The 19,525-nt window shown below is 46.5% G+C and overlaps 1 protein-coding gene across 3 annotated transcripts in view; it reads right to left on the reverse strand.

Moving 5' to 3' along the window:
- LOC115799119 (5'-AMP-activated protein kinase subunit gamma-2-like) overlaps nt 1-18,884 on the reverse strand; it is a 38,859-nt gene extending 19,975 nt beyond the window's left edge. The window contains exons 1-5 of one of the 3 annotated variants that reach the window (XM_030756107.1): nt 18,463-18,884; nt 18,136-18,389; nt 12,606-12,677; nt 8,931-9,124; nt 8,684-8,793 (exon numbers count right to left, since the gene is read on the reverse strand). In XM_030756107.1, coding sequence (XP_030611967.1) covers nt 8,684-8,793; nt 8,931-9,124; nt 12,606-12,677; nt 18,136-18,222 — 463 coding nt within the window. In that variant the 5' untranslated portion in view covers nt 18,223-18,389; nt 18,463-18,884. Of the gene's footprint in view, nt 1-1,621; nt 2,513-8,683; nt 8,794-8,930; nt 9,125-12,605; nt 12,678-18,135 lie in introns of those variants that run through there. The other 2 variants (XM_030756106.1, XM_030756105.1) reach the window with 2 other exon arrangements.
- Nucleotides 18,885-19,525: the final 641 nt, after the last annotated feature.

Consider the following 19,525-nt stretch of genomic DNA (forward strand, 5'->3'; position numbering starts at 1 on the left):
GACCGTTCAGAAAACCCCGCCTTCTTGGGGTTCCTGAGTGGGGAAGTGAAAGGTGCCCCATCCTGGGACTCCATCATCCTTAACTGACTTCAATGCTGATGTGGACAATGACAGTGAGACCAGGAGGAGTGTGATTGGGAGGAAGTGGTGTTCTGTTATTGGACCTCTGTGCAAACCACAGTTTGTCCATAACAAACACCATGTTCAAGCATGAGGACATTCATAAGTGTAATCCTATCTTTAGATCTGCGGCCGTATGCTCTGGACTCTCAGGTGAGGAGAGGAGCTGATCTGTGACCTATTGGTGATTCGGATCAGGTGGTGGGGGAGGACGATGGACAGACCTGGCATACCCAAACGTATAGTGAGGGTGTGCTGGAAAGCTCCCACTCAGGGACACTGAGTCTGAATGGACCATGGTTTGCACCCCTTTGCTGAGGTGGCTGCAGACTCAAGATGGTTGGTGCTTGTTGTGGGTGAAATCCTGAACCGGATGGGCACCACAGGTGCCCTATGGAGCTGAGTTAGCTATTGGAGCTCTGTGACGGGTACATGTAGGTACCTACAGGTTGTGCTTCCACCTGGAATGAAGCGCACTGCACAGTTTTGCTTCCTTTGTCAGATCTTATAGATCTTCATGCCTAATATTACTGTTGATCATTTCCTGTTATGGATGTTGCAGTACTTTGTATTTTTCTGGACTCGGGTTCAGGTAAAGTTTAAGTCCCCCCCGGTGTCCTGCTACATGTGACCAGTGTTGGGTTCAGCTGCTTTAGCAGATGGAGGAGATGAGACCGGCACAAGAATGTGAAACAATCCACCACAGCCAACACGACGTCAACGCTCTTCAGAAGCAGCAAACAGATGATAACTCTGACCTGCTGCAGAAGAACCGCTGTAAGAACAACGTTTATCTGAGGAGCCTCTGTTTGTCTCATCTCTGCTGCCAGCTCTGAGCTAAATCCTAAACAGGCTCCTCAAAGCCACGTCAGCTCCAAGGTTCCAAGTGCAAAAATCAAAGAGTAATGTAAAGCATTTCTGCAGGGAGGGAGTAAGTACAGTAATGCATTAGTTTTTATAGCAGGAAAGAGTACTACTGTAACAGATTACTTTTTTGGAGCTGCTGGGTGCTTGTTGTGAAGTTTTGGCTTGTTTCTTTGCCACCAAGCTTACAAATCATACCTGATCTAAATGTGCCCGTCTCCCCTTCGAGGACGTCTGCTCGTGCAGCTCAGGACTGATTTCTACTCATGATGCTTTTTTAGATAACCCCAGAAACCAGAGAGGAACATCGACTTCACGCTGGCTGGATCTGAGAGCTCGGTCTGCAGACTCCCCCCACCCCAAACTGAACCCACAGCTTCCAGTGTGGAAGCCACGACCAGGACCAGGCGCTTTAATATTCACAGCCTGAGATTGTCCTGAGCTTTCTGAGAGCATGCAGCAGAAATGACCTGAACACAAACTCCTCGCTGACCCACTGCAGCAGATAAAACACACACTGCAGAGAAACGAGTGACACCCTGGAGGAGGTGCAGAGGGGCACCAGGAGACGCCCTCGAAGGAGAGATTGCTGCACTGCTAAAAGCAGATCAAACCTTCCTGTCATCTTTTTGCTTACTGTGGTCGAGCGGGCCGGTGGGGTCTGACCTCCCTCTGCTCAGGTGATGCTCCTCCTCCTCGCTGCAGGAGGTGCGGCGGCCCATCCGCCTCTGCAGCAGCTCCCTCCTCTTCCTGCTGGACAGAGGAAGCAGCTGGACGTGCAGGACGCTGCAGGGCTCCGACCGCCGCCTCAGCTTCTTTCTGTCCACCTGTCCTGCTGCTCGGTCCTCCACCATTAACCATGATGTTGACTTCCTCCTTTCCCTCCCTCTGCTTGTCTCCATCCTCTTCCTCTCCTTCCTGACTCCTTCCTCCACGCTGGGTTCAGACTTCCTGCGTTCTTTCCGCCCGTCGCTCTTCTTCTTCTCCTCCATCTTTTCCTCTCCCTCCATCGGTCCACACGGTTCAGACTTCCTCCTCATCATCCATCGGTGCGTCTGTCTGTCTCTCCTCTCCATCTTCCTCTCCTCCTCCTCCTCTTCCTCCTCGTCATCTTCCTCTCCTCCTGCATACGGTTCACTCCTCCTCCTCCCCGTCCACCTCTCTTTCTCCTTCCACTTCCTCAGCACCAGGCTGCTCAGGCGTCTCATCGCCATCAAATCAGCTCATTCACAATAACTCAAATAAAAAAATAATAAAACACAAACTAGTGAGAGAAATAAACTTTAAATAAATCTTTATGAACTACTGAAAAGATTAAAGACTAAGTGATCAATTTATAAAGTCATAGAATCAAGTTCCGATTGAAATGAATTCAGTTAAAGTTTTAGTGTAATATAATTAAATATAGAAATTCACATATTTATTCCAAGATCGGGAAAATGTGGAATTCTAAATTTAAAATGAAGCTTAAATGAAATCAATAAAATTTACTTTGAAAGTAATCAAACAAAAATAAGCGAGATAAATTTCAACTGCACAAACTTTACAGAGCTTAAATAAAAACACGCAGCCGTGAGCCAATCCTGAGCCCTGAGGACAGACGCTGCCTTCTGATTGGCTGATGTAGAATCCTTAGGTTTGAAGTCTTTTCTTACAGATTTGAGCCCAAAGCTGCAGAGCTGAAGGAGGAGGAGAAACTGCAGCCATCAAAAGCCTTCTTTAAACAGGAAATTAAAATCCACAACAAGTCGTAATCCCAGCGCCGTTCTCAGGTACAGGCAGACAGGTGCACAGGCAGACAGGTGCACAGGCAGACAGGTAAACAGGCAGACGGTAAAGCAAGGGAAAGTGTTTGGAGGACAGACGTGCCTGTCCAGCAGCAGTCCTCAGAGTGTTTGAGCCCTGCAGAGTATCAGTGCTCACTTTGTGTGTGTGTGTGTGTGTTAGGCACGCCTCCCTCTGCTGCCTGCACTGAAAAACATTTTGGAGGTAAAGTCAGGCTGATCCTGTCTGAATGAGGAGGAGGAGGAGGCTCGCTGTACCTCTTCTTCTTCTATCCCACGTCTCTGCGGCCTCAAAGTGAATCTTCAGCTTTTCTCCTTCTGCTGCAGTTTTGACTCAGCTCGGTGTGAACGTGATGAAAACATGTTCACACCGAGTTGATTCAAAACTGCCTGTAAGGTCAGAAACATGAAGCATTCAGTCCCTTTAAAGGCAGCGAGCTGCTGTCTCTGTTAAAATGCTGATGCTGAAGGAATCCTGCTTCTTCCTTCTTCCTCCTGATGATGTTTGTGCAACACGTTTACAGCAGCAGAAGAAGCTGCGAGTATGAGCTGAAGCGTTACATCTGAACTGATGTGTGAATGTTTCAGGTGGAAAGCTGAGTTCGAAGAATCAGAGAGCTACGATGACGCTGCAGATTGGTGCGGGCGGGCGGAGGAGAGCTGCTGATGTTTGTGCGTCCTGCAGCGTGGGAACAAGCACTTGGCTGGTTTCTGGTGGTGAACATGAGCGGAGAACATGAAGGTTTTTACAGTGTACCTGAGTGTGTGTGTGTGTGTGTGTGTGTGTGAGGGTGACGGAAACAAAAGCTCTCTGCTCCATCTGGACCTGATGTGCTCCGCTCGGTTTATTAAAGGATCACAGTTACAGGGATTATGAGCAGATGATAAAGCAGCAGCTTTCTAATATCAGGTCACTGTTTACTTACACAGCAGCAGGACTCCAGCAAAAACACGTATCAGCTGTTGGCGTGGAGGCCCAGAGGCTCACGGGTAGTTCTGAACCACAGAGCGTCCGGCAGCAGCAGGTTTCTGCTCCGTCTGAGAGGGAGCTCCATCCTCAGGAGCTGAAACCAGGACCACCGATGGCTGCAGTCACACGGCACTTAAACCGGGTCAGAAATACCAAAAACTCCTCCAAACAGACTTTACAGGAGCTCAGAGTAACCTCGACAACACCCACACCTTCTAAAGATGCATCCACACAGGAAGTGACTCAGTGACCTGATGACCCCAGGAAGTCACAGACAGTCAGAGACTTCACGTGACAAAGCTGACGATGCAAAGTGGGCGGGTCCCAGGTTGACTTCCTTTCATCTCGGAGGCGAGCACCAATGAGAGTGAAGGGTGCTTCTGATAGGCTGGTAAATACATTAGAGGGTTACCGAGGCAACCGGAGCCTGGAAAGTTCTCTTTGATTGACAGGACGAGGTCCGACCAGTGAACCAGTGTCATGTGATGCTGCCCACCTGTACACTGTACAGCTGAGTATCAGTGCAGCGGAAGTCATCAGATCAGCTGAGCAGGAGGCTCACAGACCTCTATACAATCAGACTGCAGAGGAGTCGCCCCCTGCTGGGCATTAGCGAGGATGCAGGCATGTTACCCCTGCAGAGGGGACCTAAATCTGTGTGGACTGTCACATGATAAAATGTTTTCCCTGTGGGCTAAAAAAGTCTCTTTTTAAGAAGAAGCCTTTTTTTAAAGTTTGGGTCACGGCTCTGTTTCAGGCTGGAGTCGATGCAGTGTCCTCTGAAGGCATGGATACACATGTGAGTGTGAGAGCGAGCTGCCAAATTCCCAAACTGAAGAGATGCCAAGTTCAGCTCTGGAAATTTAAGCGGGAGGGGCGACGAGGCGCTGAGTGTGTGTGTTAATAACAGCAGCAGCAGCTAAGCTGATTTGGTCCCACTAATAGAGTCTGAATTGATTTTTAATTTCCGTAAAACAAATTGCTTCCAGGCTGCACGTATTCATAACGGCTGACAGGAGCGAGGCCTCCATAAATGTGACTGAGGCTCAGCTCCTGTCTGTGAGGCCGTGCAGTGGATTCAAACATCAGGACGGAGATGATGCAGAGAAATGAGGGCTCTGCTCACGCTGAAGCTGCCAGGTTCTGCAGGCCGGCTCTCCTTTATTTTCTGTTTCTCGCTCCTTCTGTGCCACACCTGTGTTCAGTTGGCCAATCAGGCTGCTAGACTGTCTCGCGGTCTTAGTCAAGATTTCAAGCCGTTCACGGTTTTCCATGTAGGACATTGTGAGGTGTTTGCTTTAGCTGACGGTGTCCATGCCTGGACTGAAGAACTGGATTTAGCTCCTTTGATCCTTCCTTGGTCCTCTTCAGCACTTTTCTACTGTACTGAGTACCTAATCTTTAACTCCGATTAACAACAGCAGCTCAGGCTTCAGTCTCCGCCCAAGGATACTTTGGCATGCAGACTGGAGCAGATATAGTAACCACAAGATGGCGCTAACAGTGTGAGCTGCAACAGCAGGACACAAAGCAGGTGGCATGCTCACGGTTCAGTGCTGAATGCTTCACTTAGGAGGCTGTGTGTGTGTGTGTGTGCGCGCGCGTGTGTGTGCGCGTGTGCGTGTGTGCGCGTGTGCGTGTGTGCATATGTGTGTGTGCATATGTGTGTGTGTGTTTTACATATCCTTCCTGTTCGGCCCTGAAAGTTTTTTTTAGGTGACTTTATTACAGATCAAACAGAACGTCTGAAAACACAGATAATCTGCCCAGAGACTCTGTGTGTGCGTGCGTGTGCGTGTGTGTGCAAGGACATGCAGAGACCTTGTACTGTCTGACTCATTGCTGACACAAAATGGGGATAATTACGTTTGCAGTGTGTGTGTGTGTGTGTGTGTGTGTGTGTGTGTGTGTATGCATGCTTGTATTACTGACATTATGGGGTCACAGACCTGTTTATTTTGTTGTTTTGTGGGGACCGTCTCTCCATCCTGGGAACCATCCCAGTTTACTGTTTCATGTCTGCAGGAAGTGACTGAAGGCGCTCTGATGCCTTGCTGCCTGTATGTGCACGTTTAATTTTTTCATCCCTGAGCTGTGTCTGACAGGCTGAGAAGCCCCTGTGTAGGAAAAACACACTTTGGAAAGCTCTGAGCAGCTCTTTCAGATTTCACAGTCATGTGAAAACAGGAGGCAGGAGCATCCTCTTCTTTGGTCTGATGGTGTTTATGTTCCCAAAGCTGCTTCAGTTCCCAAAATCAACCAAACACTCAGAAACAGTCCAAATTCTTTGTGCTGCGATCAAAGGATCAGTGCAGCTGTTCTGTTACAACAAAGTTTAACATGCACGAAAAAGAAGGCCATCCGGGAGAGGCTCAGAGTAGAGCCGCTGCTCCTCCACATCGAAAGGAGCCGGTTGAGGTGGCTCGGGCATCTGATTAGGATGCCTCCTGGCCGCCTCTTGGGTGAGGTGTTCCGGGCATGTCCCACCGGGAGGAGGCCCCGTGGTAGACCCAGGACACGCTGGAGAGATTATATCTCTCGGCTGGCCTGGGAACGCCTTGGGGTCCCTCCGGATGAGCTGGAGGAGGTGGCTGGGGAGAGGGAAGCCTGGGCTTCTCTGCTTAGGCTCCTGACCCCGTGACCCGGCGAATGGATGGATGAAAAAGAAGGTTTTATGAGGCTTTATGAGTTAGAAATTAGCAGGAAGCTACTTTCCATATAAAGACGACACACCACGCTCTAAGTGAAGGGTGTCTGAACAACTAAAACCTGCAGCACTGCTGCAACGTTGGCAGGATATCAAGCTCCAAAAGTTTCAGCATCTTAAAATTGTATCAGGACTGAAATACTTCAGTCAGACTTTATTAGAAAGTTATTCAAAACTACTTTGGATTCTTCTCAGTGACCTCTTGTTGTCAGTCAGAGCAGGTGGAAGCCTCACAGGGACGTGCAGGCGGGTTGAATGATGATCAGTCACCTGGATGCAGGCTCAGTGGTTTGTTTCCTAAATGAAGTTCAGGGGACGACCAGCTGACCACATCACTTCACCAATCACTAACCTGGTGTGGATCACTCTGGTTCCTCTCTGCATCATTTGCTTTTTAAGCACATTGTTTGTAATCTGGGGAGTGTATGTGTGTGACACAGTTATAAAAGGCAGGCACATCCACAAGGTCCAAAAACAAAAACACGACTGCTGAAACCAGACTGGCCTGATGTCAGCCCTCCATCCAGCTCAGCAGCACTAATATAATAACTAATACAGATCCAGACCAGGTCCTGATGCTGCACTGACACACACACACACACACACACACACACACACACACACACACACACACACACACACACACACACACACACACACACACGAGTCAGCGTTTACACCAGGGTTATTATAGTTAACGAAAATGAACGAAATAATGAAAACTGAAATTGAAAGAACATTGTCGTTTACTAAAATAAATGAAAACTATAATTAAAAGGAAAAAATGATAACTAATTCAAACTGAATTGTGAGTTTACAAAACTAACTGAAATTATCGATAAACTGACTTTCATTTACTTGTTTTTTTTTAAGCCTTGTGGGTTGATATGAAATAATTTAAGCTGGGAGCGCCGTCAGGCAGCTGTGTGTGTGTGTGTGTGTGTGTGTGTGTGTGTGTGTGTGTGTGTGTGTGTGTGTGTGTGTGTGTGTGTGTGTGTGTGCGTGTGTGTGTGCTCGCTCACCGCGCTGGTACACAAAGTAATGTCAGCGCTCTGCAGAGAAAGCAGCAGACTCCCATATGGAGTTTCTGACTATGATAGCACAGATAGATGCGTGTCTTGTTGTGGATGATGAAAAATGTGAGGAACACTTCTCAGTCAGGAAAAAAACACCAACATCCAGCTGAGAAGAACACACAAGGAAACTGCTCTGATCCTACGACATAACCTGACGTTCACCTGTGGGGAAACGTGACTGCTTGTTGAGTCCACGCAACCCACAACGCTGTGATGAACCTGTTGCGTCCTTGTGCGTTTCCGGCTACTTTATCAGTGAGAGAATAACAATCAGGACTAATAATCAAAGCATCAATATAAGGACTCACAACTGTCAGCAAATTCCTGGAGGGAGCTGCTGAAACTATCGGGATGGACGTGAAGGAATGAAGAAAGTGGAAAAACAGGAACAAATATGTTTGCAGCCAAAAAACTGAGCACAAAGAGCGAGGACCAAAAAAAGTCCCAGCTGGCACCACATATACAACACCACCACGACCACAAGGTAATTAACACACACACCAGCTACACAAGCATAAATGCGGACATGAGGTCGGACACTTCATTGTGTACAGAGACCGTAAAGACCCTGAAGGCTAATTAGAGCAAGCTAGCTCCAAAACAGAAGCAGCTTCAGCATCAGGATGCAGCTGGATTTGACCTTTGACTCCTTCAAAGAGTTTGTTTTTGTCAAACTCCACATGTAGCTGTTGTTAATCTGCTGCACTGATGCTGAACTTTATTGTAGAATTTATTGTAGAATTTATTGAGGTTGGGAGTTCATGTTTTTCTTTGTTTCTCCCTGTTGATGTTCAGGTGTGTCCTTAATATTACACACATTTAGCATGTAGTGCTGCTGTCTGTGAACAGTTTTTATCACACAAGAGTCACTCTAGTACCTTGAATCTTGCACCTGACAAAGTATGAAAAACTAAAACTAATAAAAACGAGCAAAACCACTCTGAAAACTAACAAAAACTAAACTATAATGTAAACTATTATAACCCTGGTTTACACCTGAGGTCACAACCTGCATCTCCTCCATCTTTTAAAACTGTCTGTGATGATGTGAGGAAGGCCTGAACCTTCAGAAACTGCAGTGTGAACAGCAGGTGGCAGTGTTGACCAGCTCTCTCTGTCTCACACACACACACACACACACACACATACACACACACTGTACCTCTTTTCTTGTCTTTCTTGCGGGTGAACAGTTTGATGCTGACAGGGGAGGATGAAGGTTGATGGTTTGAATCCCTGGAGGCAGACCTGAAGATCCCACTGAAACTCAGCCTGACACACGCACACACACATGTAATGTGAGTCCCCTTTAAAACCAAAATTAAACTATGGAGGCCTTCAGGGCACCTTTTGTCATCCATACATATTCATTTAATATAAAACAGTGTGTGTGCTTCAGGTGTGTTTACCTGTGTGGAGATTTAGGCGGTGAGTCCTGCTGCGGGGGTGCGGGCTGGTAGGGGAAAATGGTTTTAGGGGAGCCGGGGCTTGTTTTGGAGGTGGAGGTCCTGGCGGGGGCAGAGCGGGGGCTGGAGGGTCGGCTGAACGGAGCCCGATGGAAGAAGCTCCTGGTGGGGCTGGCAGAGTGGCACACAGGCTCCCCCTGCAGGACAGGAGGAAGTCGTGAACATAAACCTTCCTAACTGGATAATTTCTGCTGGAACAGCTGGAAAACAGCTGTGTGGAGTGAACAGTGTTTGATTCTGTGCTGGGACTAATACTTTTTACCTCTCAGCCTGAAAAAAAGCTGATGGGGTATTGTCACCAGCTGCTGGATGAGTGTGGCGGCGTGGACACCGTGAACTTGAGAGCAATGTAGGATTTCCAAATTGATACCACTAAAAATACTAAAAATCTCTCATGAGTTAAAATTTTAGCAACCCTGACCTGAAGCTTGAGAGTCAGAGGTCAATTTTACTGAAAATCATGTGAACATGGTAGTTCAATATGGAGGCCACATAGGATCTTTCAGCCATCAGTAGGTAGAGCAGGTCACCTACTGATCGGAAGGTCAGCGGTTCGATTCCTGGCTACTCCAGGCTACATGCCAATGTATCCTTGGGCAAGATACTTAACCCCAAGTTGCTCTCCGACCGTTCCGTCGGAGTATGAATGTGTGTGAATGTTAATTAATTTAAATTAATTAACTTAGCTTAGTAAAAACATGGAAGTGCTTGTATGCATGGGTAAATGTAAAAAACGTGTTGTATAAGTGCTTTGAGTGCTCAGACTGAGTAGAAAAGCACTATATAAGAACTAGTCCATTTATATTTACTCAGGATGTCATTCAGGCTTCTCACCTGAAGCTGAGCTACATCCTTTATTTAACCTGGTAAAACATATTCAGATTAAAACCTCTGTTTATGAGCGACCTGGCCAAGATGACAACAGCACAGTTTCCAGAGTTACACACAAAAGCAGCACAAAGGAAATAGGATAAAAATGACACCAAATAATTCTAAATATAAGAATGAAATCATAACAAACATCTACAATTTAGTGCAGTCGTGTACATCTTATTTAACAGTTCCTTAAACTCATTCACAGAGACCAGTTCCTGCAGTCTGAGGCTCTTTTGTATTTATTCCACATATGTGGAGCAGCACATGTTCTTTCTCTGTCCTAACTGTAGATGAGAAGCAAGCTGACCCAAATACACTTCTAAATAAAAACACACCAGTGCCTGAGTCTACAAATATGTGTGTGTGTGTGTGTGTGGGGGGGGGGCATCCAACACGCTCCTAAAGTAAGCAATGATGCATAAGAGCTTTGGTAAATCTCAATGAACTGTGAAACAGGAAGACTCTGAGAAGAAGCGTGCATATACAAAACACCACTATAATCAAGCACAGGAAGCCTAGTCAAGACTTGATTCTAAAATAAAAGCTCAGCTTTAATTTTAGTTTTTAACTAAACATTGAATGTGTGGAATAAAAGAAAGAGAATTATCTAACAAAACCAAGATTTTTATACTCAGATGCAATTCATTTTGAGCATTTTGCACAGTAAATATTTGTGGAGGAGCCTGAGGTTAAGATTTAGACTTGTTAGAGAACAGCATAAGTTTCATCTTATCTGCATTCAAAACAAGTTTCAGACTATAAAGATTTTCTTGAATGTGTCAAATGCTGACTGGACTCGAGCAAGTTTCTGCTTGAGTAGGAGCAGAGCTATAAATAACACAGTCATCAGCATACAGATGGTATTGTCACGCTCTCCATATTCTGTGTGATGTTATTAATATAAAGAATAAAAAGTACAGGACCTAATCCTGACCCCTGTGGTACTCTTTTAATTACAGTACCTGGAGCTGATGACATACCATCCACATTCACACACATTTATTATCAGTAGCAGTAATATAATCAGTAAATACTTAAGAACAGCAGTGGTTGTACTATGCAGTTTTCTAGATAAAAGGTGATTAAGATAGAAAATCCTTAATCTGATCGCTAATAAGAGATTCAGAGATCTTAGCTATGCTTTAAACACACATAAAAGAAGTTCTATGCACAGACTATTATTAGACAAGTTATTAATTAATTTCCAAAATGTAAGGAAGTGTCAGAGCCTCCTGGCAGCCTCGGTACAGTTTATGCTTTTTTCTTTGGCAGGTTTCTCAGTGTAACGTTCACACGCAGCTTTGGATCTGTTTCAGTCTTTGACAAAATGACAGTCGAAGCTTTTTCCCAGACGGCATTCAGTGACTGTTCATAATGGTAATAACCCTTCTGCTGTCAGATTGCTGTAGCTGTGTGGATTTTCAGGCACAGTTCATCAGCAGACGTGTGAAAAGCTGTTCCACACTAACGGCTTCATTTTTAATTTTTTGCCCTTTTTGCCTCATGATGAGGTTCAAAGGACCGACTCAGATGGTGCTCAGATCTAACGTTTCAGTTTTCTATTATTTGTTACCAGTTACACATAAGGAGAGTTTGTGTGTGTGTAAAAACAGGCACTGAAGTGTAATTGCTGTGTGGTCATGTACGGTGTTATGACAGTGCGGGTGATTCAGAGAACATTCATACATTAAGCCTTAATAAACTATATTCTGGTCATACAGGTGTTTCAGAGGTGACCTTGCAAACATGGATTTATGTATTTAAGCATTTGTGGCTGCCCGACATATAAAATCTGTGTTTTTAAGTGAGTGTGAAAAATTATGATCGGGGTGGTCTGAAACTCAAACGGCAGAGTCACCGGAAACAGAGCTTTTTTCAGGTCTAGTAAAATAACTTGTAACAATAACTTATGGGGTTGGAAGGACCTATTTTTATGTTCCTGCATGCACTAAGAAACATGTCAGTACAGTTAAAATCTTGAACCCCTGACAAAAGATATGAAAGAAATAGTGACACAAAAATCACGGCTTGGTCATTTAAAGTGAGACGCTGATGAAACGGGAATATTCAGTTTTTAGAATTATTTGATGTTTACGTTTAATTTCTATTTGTCTTTGAAAATTTACTACCAGGAGGCTGAAGGGTGTCATTTTTACATTATACATGCTTCCCTTAGGCAGTATTATTAGAAAGCATTGCATCAATTTTCATTGTTATGCAGATGATACTCAGCTTTATCTATCAATGAAGCCAGATGACACACATCAATTAGTTAAACTGCAGGAATGTCTTAAAGACATTAAGGCCTGGATGACCTCTAATTTCCTGCTTCTAAATTCAGATCAAACTGAAGTTCTTGTTCTCGGCCCCACAAATCTTAGAAACATGGTGTCTAACCAGATACTTACTTTGGATGGCATTACTTTGGCCTCCAGTAACACTGTGAGAAATCTTGGAGTCATTTTTGACCAGGATATGTCCTTCAATGCACATATTAAACAAATATGTAGGACCGCTTTTTTGCATTTGTGTAATATTTCTAAAATTAGAAACATCCTTTCTCAGAGTGATGCTGAAAAGCTCATTCATGCATTTATTACTTCTAGGCTGGACTGTTCTAAGAACCTCTGCCTGTGGACTGGGTCAGCTGCACATGAATCTGGATCTGATTGGCCTCTACTCTAAAAAACAAAAAACAAATCAGGGTGGGTGTGAAAGAAAATGAAGAAAATGTGCTTTTACCTTACTGCTGCCATCCTTCTCTGCTCGTCCTGGGTCTCCATCCAGGAAGGGCATGGTGAAGATGCTCAGGTCCTACAGGAACACACAGAGTGTGATGGAGTGCTGCACAGTAACCTGTACACTAAACATCTGAACGTCTCACAGTCTCCAAACTGCAGAGCAAAGTGGAAACTCAGCCGCCTCTCCTGCTGCATCATGGGACAGTTTGGGAGTAAACATAGGGGCGGCGAGGGAACAGTCTGAGATTATCAGCAAACATCTGCTGAGCCGACTGAAACACGCAGAGCTGAACCAGCGACTCAGACAAACACACAAGCAAGCCCTCATTTCAGAAGTCTTCAGCTGATCTGTAAGTCTCGACTCAAATCCAGTAAAATCTGGATCAGAATGACTCAAACTAGACGACTCATTGTCCATCAGTGTCTTCTAACTTTATTTAAATGCGTCCATGTGAACAACGCTGCGCAGGTTTCAATGGTTACTTCATTTAGTTTTACTGAACAGGAAGTCAGATTAAAGGATAACTAAAGTTGTTCCTGTGAAGATTCGTCCCGTCTCTTCATGAGTGAAAGTTTGGGATGAGCCGGAGTCCGGATGCTGCATCTGTGCAGGTTTTTATGGGCTGCAGCTTCATATCTAACTCTGATCCACACGGGTCACTCTGCTGGACTTATGGAGTTCAAACTCTTACAGGTGCAGGGGAGCTCAGAGGTCAGAGGTCACCACAGGCCGAGGTGGGTATCCTGCGAGGCAGTGATCAGGGTTTACTCACCCTCCATGCACCAGAATGATGTGTTTCTCACCAGCCTGAATCTTTTGGTTGCCATTGGAAACTGACGGCTGGGATGTGGACCGAGTGTGTCGTCCGCCCACACACACACACACACACCACACACACACACACACACACACACACACTGCTGAGTCGTCCTTGTTTCAGTGTGATCACATCAGTTTGTCTCTTCAGGTTTAAACAGTTTAACTAAAACTAAAATCACACCTCCCAGCATGCACTGGTGTTAAACGCGTCTTCGTCCTCACAGGAGGACCTGGTGGAGTCTTTTCATTCCCGAAGAGTCTGATCCACATTAAACCGTGAATTCACTCCCATACTGGCTTCTCTTCATTGGCTCCCTGTTAAATCCACAGTAGAATTTAAAATCCTTCACTGTTTCTTTTCATTCACCTCTTTCCACTCTGTTTATACTCCACTCTGCATTTGATCATTACTTATTATTAACCCCCCCCCCCCCCCCCCCCCCCCCCCCCCCCCCAAGCAGATGACCCCCCCTCCCTGAGCCTGGTTCTGCTGGAGGTTTCTTCCTCTTAAAGGGAGTTTTTCCTTTCCACTGTCACCAAGTGCTGCTCATAGGGGGTCGTTTAGACTGTTGGGTTTTCTCTGTATTATTGTAGGGTCTTTACCCACAATACAAAGCGCCTTGAGGCGACAGTTTGTTGTGATTGGTGCTGTATAAATAAAATAAAACTGAACTGAAATGAATTCCTGTTTCCTGTTATGTAGCAGGACCTCCTCTTTGTGGTCCCTGAGTGTTCTTCGTGTTTCTCCTGGTTTACGCCACGCTGTGTGTTTTCAGTGTGTGTGTCAAAGGTCACTTTCCAAGGTTGTGTGTTTGTGTGTCTGTGTGCTGACTCACAGAAGCACAGCTGAAGCCATGGCTGCTCTCAGCTGAAGGATTATTAGTTTCCAGGCTGAAGCTTCTTTCTGGGGGCTGAGTCTCGTTTCTCTTTAATTACAGTTAAATCAAAATGTGACTCAGATATTTTCAGGTCATAGAGGACTCATGTCAGCCCTGACCACACCCACTAAACTCTGACCTGGAGGACCCGACGGCTGCCATAAACTGCTTCCTTTCTGCAGTGTTGCAGACTGACTCCTCACCTGTACTCGTGGACTGCCCTCCCACGCGTGATGCTTGGATTCAGTTTGCCCTGCCCGCTGCGCCTCACAGGATTGATCAATAAATGACACGTGGATGGTGTTTAAAGCTGTGCAGACTCACGCTCTGACTTTCTGCATGCTCCTGACAAACTCTACGACTTTTGACCAGTTTGCAAGAACAAGTCTTAAAGAGATGGAAAGGGGGCGGGGCCAATGCAATGTCACCTGATGTTTTCTGGTGGTGTCGCGTTGGCTCCGTCAGTATTCTGAAGCCTGTTGTTGGCATTTTTGCCACCATCATGTTGTTGTGTGTTTCCAGAAGGGGCCGAAAGCCTGGATTTGAATCCAGACTCGATGATTTGGACGGACGTGCTGAGGTCCGGCCCTCCTTAAATCTTTGGGCATTATTCAGGAGTCGGTGCACACCTCTCAGTGTTCCTTCATGAAATTCATCTCCTGCTCTGATTCTGCCTTCAGTTTGACACCAGATTAAATCAGACTGCATCTGAAAGCCAAACACATGTGAGGGCGGTTTGCTGTAATCCTCAGGCCGTCATGTTGGGGTCACATCTTCTGCCACAGACCCTCACCTCTGTTACCATGCACACCTTCATCATCAGTGAGCTCCATTTTCTTCATCGCTCGGTGATTCTTCTTCCTTTCCTATCTATAGAGAAATCTGGCTCCACCTCAGCCTTCACAGCCTGCCTGCATCTCATCTCTCTGCAGGAACCTGAGCTCGTCCTCAACGCTGAGCAGATGGAGAAGAAGAAGAAGCTCTCAGCTGTCAGTTCGGTCAGAGGTCACAAACAGCAGCTGCATGAGTTAAAGATCATGCTGTAAAAAATGGAGCTGGGAATGTAGATACTAGTCAGAAAGAAATTAATATAGTATTTAAAGATTTCTACAAAAATCGATATACTGGAGAAGATCAAGTTGATCTAAATACAGCTGAAGAGGTTTTTGGAAGGTTATCTGCAGAGAATGCTGCTGAACCAGAGAGCCTGATAATTATGGGAGTGTTAATGAAAACCATTACAGTCTCACCCAGTGGGAAAAGCCCGGGTCAGGGTGGGATACCCAATGAGTTTTCTAAAAACATTCATACCTGAACTGTGCCTGGAGTTACTGAAAACTTTGAATTCAGCCCACATCACCTCCCCACATCAATGAAGGAATCACTGTCATAATGAAAAAAGGGAAAGACCTGTTGGAGTGTGGGAGCTATAGGCCAATAAGTCTACTGTGCTGTGATGCAAAATTGTTTACAAAAATATTATCATAACATCAGTTCTACACCCGGAGCAGACAGGCTTCATCAGGAGCAGAACCTCCTCTGAGAGACAGCGGCGCTGTCAGCGGTCGACGGGCTCAGCTGGAGTTTTCTACACTCCTTTCAGGAAATCGTTGAACGGATTTCCACAGAGTCAAAAGCGACTAACAATCCAGGTAACAAGATTATCTCAGTTCTTATTGGAGCGTGGGACCGAACAGGGAGACCCGCTTATTGCACTCGAACCCTCGGCACAAGCCATTAGACAGCATGACACAATAAAGGTGTAACCATGAGTAGACACCAAAATGCTGAGGTAACCATACCTGCCGAGTCACCAGTATATGTAAAAATGTGAGTGAAGGCATCTGTGACACTAATGTAGGACTTAAGGAGGAATGGAAATCAGAGCTAAACAAAGCGCTCAGCGAGGAAGAGCGGGGTGCAAACAAACGCTGAAGCCCACGAGGCTCCAAACTGATACACCTAAACATTTTCAACAGACTACACTGGACACCAGTCAACTCATACAGAGCTGGAACGAGCAACTCCAGTACCTGCTGGTGTACTCAAAGCCCTGGAGACACGCTGCATATGTTCCTTACATGTCTGAATCTAACTTGGGTTTGACAGCTACACTACTTAACTGCTCGGATCAGAAGCTTAAAATAGAAACAAAAGAGTATACGGCCTATCAGAACATGAACATGGACATGCAGAAGTGTATGAGAGTGTGCAGGAACCCTTCTGAAATTCAGAGGGACAAACTTTGGTCCACAATAAAAGATGCAGTGAGGGTTTTTTTGTTCTACCTACTGGCTGAGGGAGGGGGGATTTTAGGGAGGAGGGGGTGATAAAGTCAAATCCTTCTCGGTGCAATGATTTATAGATAAGTACATTACATTGTTATTGAACTCAGACATGATGAGCTCCTGATACAGCTGCAGCCTTCATGCTCCAGCACAGCAGATACACACTGAACAGGAAGCCCACAGCTCACTGATCGAGTCCTGTTTGTGACACATTCATGTCCATATAAACTCCTGGATGGACACACTGTCCTCCAACCAGAAGAGCTGCTGACAAAGTGTCCCTTCCCATGACTCTGTGTGTGTGTGTGTGTGTGTGTGTGTGTGTGTGTGTGTGTGTGTGTGTGTGTGTGTGTGTGTGTGTGTGTGTGTGTGTGTGTGTGTGTGTCCTCATGCTTCACTCGTGCCTCATAATCATCATCACTGTGTTGTTTAGGTGAGAATCAGATGGAGCGATGCTGACTCAACTGCAAAGTGCCAGTCTAACTTCACATGACATGTTTACCTGTTAGCCCCGCCCACCTCACCCACCTCACAGCCTGGCCTGATGAGGTTTAGAGAAGCCTGGAGCACTGTGGGACCACAGCCCCTTCTCTGAGCACTGACGGGATAAAAACAGTCCTGGAGAAACTTCGCTGAAATGTTTACTCTGCTCTGTCTCTGCTGATGATGACGTCAGACCTCCCCCCACAGCAGGAACCTCCCCTCCAGGTGAGCTCTCAAAGTGGGCCTAACACTGGTCCCTGAGGGGAGGAGTGATCTGAGGCCAGTTACTCACTGAGAGGCCTTGGAGAGATGAACAGAGTGCAGCTCAGGTGAGTCAGCAACAGCAGCTGCAGCAGCACCTGAAGAACATTATTATCCTCCAGAGGAAACAAAGATCTGATCTCAGATCTGTAGGTGTCCCCACCTTTGTGCAGAAACAATCTGCTCTGAAGTAAAAGCAAAAACTGAAAGCTTTCTGTGACTGACTGAAGATTATAATCTCTGACGGTCGGCACAAATTCATCACCAAAACAGCCCAAACCCACAGACTGTATGTAAAAGATGGATGCAGCCAAGACTAAGTCTCCAGCTGTTTAATAAAGTCCGGTTTTAAGCGTCTATTTTAGCAGGCGGGACCGTATTTGGATGTGAGGGTGGAGAGCTTTAGTTTGATGGAAGAACTAAAAGCTGCAGGTCCTCCACCTGTTCCTAATAATGCAGACTTTAAGGCTCAATGCAGCATCAACAGCTCAGTTATAGAAACACCGTACCCCATACAGACTGCCTGACTGTGGCGCCTCTGCTGGACGCCAGAGGAAGTGCAGGCGTGCCCTGCAGGCGCTGCTTTGCTCTGACCGTGTTTAGTTAATAATGGAGCCTTCTTCCTGTTTTAATTACATTTCCACTGCAGTAAAAGGAGGCAGGCAGCCAGTCATCAGCCTCCAAATCTCATTACACTTCCTCTGAATCCAAACTACGCTGTGCTGCACTCAAACGGTGCGCACGGTCCTTTTCATCAGCACAAACCGGACACACAACAAGGGCAGACTGACACACACTTACAGGCATGTGGAGCCTCAGCGGCCTCCTCCTCTTCCTCCTGTTGCTCCTCTCCTCCTCCTCGTCTCTCCTCTCAGCGGTGCTTCCCATCTCCAAGAGAAAATCCGCTCAGGCCAATTATCAGATTATGTCCAAAGGCCCGGAGGTACTGCCTCTGCAGTACTACTGTAGTACTGCTATAGTACTGCTAGTCCTGCTGTAGTACTCAGAGTGACCTCGCTGCTGCCTGTAGTACCACCGCGGGCTCTGTGGGTGTCCTGCTAGTAAACACAGTGTATTAATAACAGCAGCAGGATGCTGTTCAGGTGAGTGGGTGTGCTGCTGGCTCACCTGTATACTGTAGTATTACTGCAGTATCAGCGTGGATGCCATGGCCCTGTGCAGTAATATTTCCCTCTCTGAAGTCTTCTGAAGTCTTAAGCTAGATTTTTCTCCGTGCACACTCGCGCGCGCCTGCAGCCTCCAAACTCTGAAGTGGAAGTTAAAGGCGAGCAGCCTGCCGAGCAGAGCCGAACCTGTCCGAACCTGTCCGAACCTCTGACAGCTCGGAGGATGAAAATCTCGCTGCCAAACGCCGCCGGCGGATCGTTTCTCCTCACGTCGCAGCTCCGCTCTGCTGCCCGGTTCCAGCAGCTCAAAGCGACTCCCGGTGTTCGGTGGTGAGCGAGCCGCCGGTTCCTGTCGGGATCGGGACGCTGGAGAGCTTCAGCACCGAGGCAGTGAGGTGGATCCTCCGTACGAGCGGCGGACGCGGTGCGCCTCCATGACGGGGCGCAGCGCCGCGGAAGCAGCGGACACGATTACGCAGCGCGCGCTCCGGTTTGGAGGAGAGATGGAGTACTGTTACTATGACTACTGAGAATATTACTGTACTCTATTCTACTCCCGGTACTGTAATCATCACAGCGGACGCGGACTCGGGCGGTTTTTCAGAGTTCTGTCTCCGCAGCAGATCACAAACGAACCTCGATGCGGGGAAGTGCACGCAGAGCTGAGAGGGGTGAGCACGAATCCCGCACAGTCACGGTCCACGGAGCTTCACGGCTTCAGCTTTGATTTGGATTGAAGAACGACCGGAAGCAACTCAAAGTTTCAAAGACTTTCACCGTTAAATAAAAGTATTTACAGCCTTCATCCTTCCTCTTCATCACTTCATAAATCCTGAAGGATGGAGATCCAGTCCTGCTGCTCACAGTTTGTGGGCTTCTGCTTTTTCAGGACTCACCATCTGTGCTCGTCCAGCATGATGGAGCTCCGTGCCAGGAGGCGAGACTGAGACCTCCGCAGCCTGGGCATCGTTGAGTTTCTGCTCCATGAGAAGGAACCTCCTCAGATTTAAAAAAGCAGGTGGATCTGAGTTTCTCTGCTGTTCATAACCGTGAACTTATTCTAT

The sequence above is a fragment of the Archocentrus centrarchus genome, chromosome 20 (assembly GCF_007364275.1).
Source record: "Archocentrus centrarchus isolate MPI-CPG fArcCen1 chromosome 20, fArcCen1, whole genome shotgun sequence".
Lineage (NCBI taxonomy): Eukaryota > Metazoa > Chordata > Actinopteri > Cichliformes > Cichlidae > Archocentrus > Archocentrus centrarchus.